Source organism: Triticum aestivum, chromosome 6B (assembly GCF_018294505.1).
Source record: "Triticum aestivum cultivar Chinese Spring chromosome 6B, IWGSC CS RefSeq v2.1, whole genome shotgun sequence".
Taxonomy (NCBI): Eukaryota; Viridiplantae; Streptophyta; class Magnoliopsida; order Poales; family Poaceae; genus Triticum; species Triticum aestivum.
The window spans coordinates 612,994,216-612,998,566 of NC_057810.1; the positions used below are offsets into that span (position 1 = coordinate 612,994,216).

The following is a 4,351-nucleotide window of genomic DNA, read 5'->3' on the forward strand; positions in this document are numbered from 1 at the left end:
ATAAAGTTGGTCAAACATAGACAATGGTTGACTTTTTGAAAAACTAATACACCTTACATTAAGGAACGGAGGGAGTATTTTAGGATGTTCAATGATTAGCATGACAAGGACTACTGAATAGTGATTGTGGACCCCTCAAAATGCTAAGGAAATGGATTGGCAAAAATCCCAAGACTCTACAATTTTGGTTAAGTGATCCAAGATCACATTGAGTTCATAGGAAAGCCAATACTATTAAAAGGGGATGAGGTGTTGCTTAATGATCTACTTGCTCAAAGTGCTTAGTGATAATGCTCCAAAAACCCTCAACCACTTTCTCCATCCAAATATGTCGAAAACCTACATTCCAACTCGGCCCCACCGAAATTTCCTATTCGGAGCCACCGAGTTCATCTGGACTTAGCCACTGCAAAACCCTAACAAATTGGATCCATCGATATGGATCTTGTTCTCAGTGAGATGACCTTGCCAACTCTCTGTAACTTATTGCTTCACTTTGGTCTCACCAACTTGATGCAATCGGTCTCACCGAGATGGCTTGCCAACTCTCTGTTGCCTTATTGCTTCACTTCAGTCCCACCGGGTTGATGCAATCGATGCCACTGAGACAAGGTTTGCCCTAGCCATTCCACATCGTTCCCTTTGAGTTGTTCCAGTCGGTCCCACCGAGATTTCTAGCGTTCATATTTTTACACAGGTTAGTGCCACTGAGATTTCTGATCGGTGCCACCAAGTTGGGTCAAAAGTGTGTAATGATTGGATTTTATGTGGAGGCTATATATAGCCCTCCACCCCTTCTTCCATAGTGAAGAGAGCCATCAGAACGTGCCTGCACTTCCACTACTCATTTTCTGAGAGAGAACCACCTACATATGTGTTGAGATCAAGAGATTCCATTCCTACCATTTGAACCTTGATTTCTAGGCTTCCCCAAGTTGTTTTCCACTCAAATCCTTCTTCCACCATAGTCAAATCTATGAGAGAGAGTTGAGTATTGGGGAGACTATCATTTGAAGCACAAGAGCAAGGAGTTCATCATCAACACACCGTCTATTACCTTTTGGAGAGTGGTGTCTCCTCAATTGGTTAGGTGTCACTTGGGAGCCTCCGACATGATGTGGGGTTGAACCAAGAAGTTTGTAAGTGCAAGGAGATCGCCTACTTCGTGAAGATCTACCTGAGTGAGGCAAGTCCTTCGTGACCGATGTCCATGGTGGGATAGACAAGTTTGCTTCTTCGTAGACCTTTTGTGGGTGGAGCCCTCCGTGGACTCGCGCATCCGTTATCCTTTATGGGTTGAAGTCTCCATCAATATGGATGTAGGATAGCACCACCTATCGGAACCATGCCAAAAATCTTCGTGTCCCCATTGCGTTTGCCTTCCCAAACCCTTCCCTTTACCTTTATGTGAAATGTTTTATTTTCTGCTGCTATATTCTTAGAATTGCATGTGTAGGTTGATTGCTTGACTTGTCATAATTACTAAAATTTTCCTACAACTAAAATTTTGAAAAAGTTAGGTTTTATTTGGTCAAGTAGTCCAATCACCCTCCTCTAGATATACTTTTGATCCTACACGTCCCCTCAGCGCCTCCGCTGCGTGAAGGACAAGCCGATATCGCCCCCACCGCTACGCATGGATCAAAGGGCCCTACTTGCCACAACAACGCCACCGCCGCCCGATCAAGGAGGATCTGCCGCCCGCAATCGCGCGTGGCTGCATCCTCCACTACCTCGGAGGAGGCGGTTACGTTGGTGCCTCCGGCTCTCGAGCCGTGATATCCAAGGTGGTGCGCGCGGCGCGACAATAGGCGAGGTACGATCAGCATAATGTTGGTCGCCGCTCCGCGTTCGCCAAGACAAACGTGGCGCCGGAATGGGTCCGAAACAACCCGGACCTCGCCGCGCCATGGACGCTAGACCGCTCCGTCACCACTGCGGAGACGGCTACCAAACACCGCTGCCGCCTCGATAGTGAGCTCGCCGAGATTGGCGAGGAGTGGTCGCTTAGTGACTACTCCGCCAACGCTGGCAGGGGCATGGCCGCCGATGGCGCCGTCAGCAGTGGCCAAGGTGGCGCTCACCACCGCACAATAGGAGGCGGAGCGGCTCCTCCGCAAGCGTCAGGCAGCCGCCAGACAAGGCTGTCGTGGCCCTTCAGCATCCTTGCGCCGCTGGAGGGACAACGACGACATGAATGCCAATGGCGGTGCGGCAGGACATGGCGGCCATGCTTACGAGGTGGTCGTCCGATATAGGGTTTAGTTTTTATATTAGTAAAATGGTCTAAAAGTTGCTCGTTTATGTAAGTTATATCCGAACTTAAATAAAATCCGCCCAGTTTGCACGAATTTCGACCATTTAGATTCAGTTTTTGTTGAAATGTATGTGGGCACTCTTGGATGGCCGCATCCCGCATCCGTGTCCACGGACTGATCCCCCTATTCGTCGATGGATGCGCGAGAAAATTTGCAGGTTGCCGCTGAAGATGTCCTAATAGACTATTTTTTTAAACGTACTATTCGACTTGAAATAAACACTTCCTAATATGGCGCCCGCAGGGAAGTACTACACAACAACCGCGGCGCTATAAAGAGCAGGCTAGAGTAGATAGAACTTCCGAGCCTGGCATGGCTTCTAGACCAACAACCGCGCAGCGGTGCACGGTCCCTCGCGCGCGCCCCCACCGCATCGGCACGGTACGCACCCAAGTAACCAACCGCCCTGTACGTCCTTGCCCGGCGGCGTCCACGTACGGCCATTTCCCCCGTCCTCGATCGTGGCTCGCTCGCGCCGCATGCTCGTCCCCGTCAGTCACGCCCTAGCAAAAGCCCTTTTTGCCCACTCGCGCGCACAATAACGCACGCCGTTGGTTACAGCGTGCGCCGTGCGACCGATCGAACCATACGAATTGAAGGGACCGCCTTTTCATAGCTCCCACCCCGCAGCGCGCCAGCAGGCAAACTCCTTTAGCCTTTACGCCACGCTTCTATATAAGCACGCCACGGCGATCGATCAACATCCACCACAGCGAAAGCAACAGCCAGCGATCGAGACAGCCGCAAGAGGCTCACTTAGCTACCACTAGACGCGATCACAGCTAGCTAGCCACTCGATCGACATGGCTAGCAAGTCGGGGTCCCTGCTGATCCTCGCGGTGCTGGTGGCCGCGGCGTGCTCGGGCTCGGCGGCGCGCGACGTCCCGCACGCCGAGGACGCGATGAAGCGGCCGGAGACGTTCCAGGAGGGGACGGTGCTGATCCCGGGGATCGGGCGGTACGAGCTGGGCAGCCACTACATGCCGGACATCGGCGGGCTGGACCACAGCATCCCGGCCGCCGCCAACGGGCAGTTCATCCCCGGCGCCGACGACACCTGGGTGCCCAACCCCGGCTTCGAGGTGCCCAACCCGTTCCGCCCCGCGTCCACGGAGTCTCCATGATGTATCAGCGACTGCGTGCGAGCGCGCTGACGCTGTCGACGTTGTGTGTATTGAAGATGTACCTGTATGGGCTATGGATAGATGCGTAGGAAGCATCCATCGCATATCTCGTTTTGTTTGTTGTTGCCAATAATGTGTTTCAGTCAACGGCGGAGCAGGGATTATGCATAAGGGGCACGACATTGAGCAAAATTCTAAAATGCAATATGTTGTACGAATATATTGGGTTTTTTTTCATGAAGAAATATATAAGAATCGACCGTTCGTGTAGCAAACTATGTATTATCATTACTAAAAAAGTGTTGATAACATAGACATATCACATACTCCTAGATAGCATTGAAGAAAAATGTACAATTATATGACGATGAACGAACAATTATCAATCGGACTCTATAGTCCTTTCGTGGTATTTAATCCATAAAAAAATGAACTGTAAAAACATCTTTTTTCTACGGAACTGTTAAAACGTCTTATATTAAATTACAAAGGTAGTAGATGGCATTGAAGTAAAATGTACAATTAAGTCACGACAAACGACCAATTATCAGTCGGACTGTATAGTCCTTTCGTCGTATTTAACCCATCAATAATTGTACATTTTAGGCTGCTATATTGATAAAACGTCAGCCTAAATTTAATTATCTATTTCAGAAACAAAGTAACAAAAAGGTATTTATAAATTACAACACCGAAGTTTGCCTTGTCAAAGAAGGATTTTTTTTTTTGCCTACTTGTGCATTTTGCCTCTTCCTACATCTTTGTGTTGGAAGTGCAAAAAGGAGGGAGGGAGGGAGAGAGATAGAGCCGTAGGAATTTAAAAGAAGCAACGGGTGGCCCGGATGTGTCTGGGTGGCTGATGCATGTACTTTACTAGTCAGGGGCCTAGAGATTTTAGAAAAGTCCTTA

The 4,351-nt window shown here is 49.3% G+C and overlaps 1 protein-coding gene across 1 annotated transcript; it reads left to right on the forward strand.

Moving 5' to 3' along the window:
• The first annotated feature begins 3,002 nt into the window (after window positions 1-3,002).
• Window positions 3,003-3,712, forward strand: LOC123134555 (putative cell wall protein). Its single transcript, XM_044553786.1, has one exon. The coding sequence runs from the start codon at window positions 3,122-3,124 to the stop codon at window positions 3,440-3,442; it is 321 nt and encodes a 106-aa protein (XP_044409721.1). The 5' UTR covers window positions 3,003-3,121; the 3' UTR covers window positions 3,443-3,712.
• Window positions 3,713-4,351: the final 639 nt, after the last annotated feature.

Bases quoted from the DNA above. Each gene is read 5' to 3' on its own strand.
- LOC123134555 (XM_044553786.1), top strand. From the start codon at position 3,122: ATGGCTAGCAAGTCGGGGTCCCTGCTGATCCTCGCGGTGCTGGTGGCC.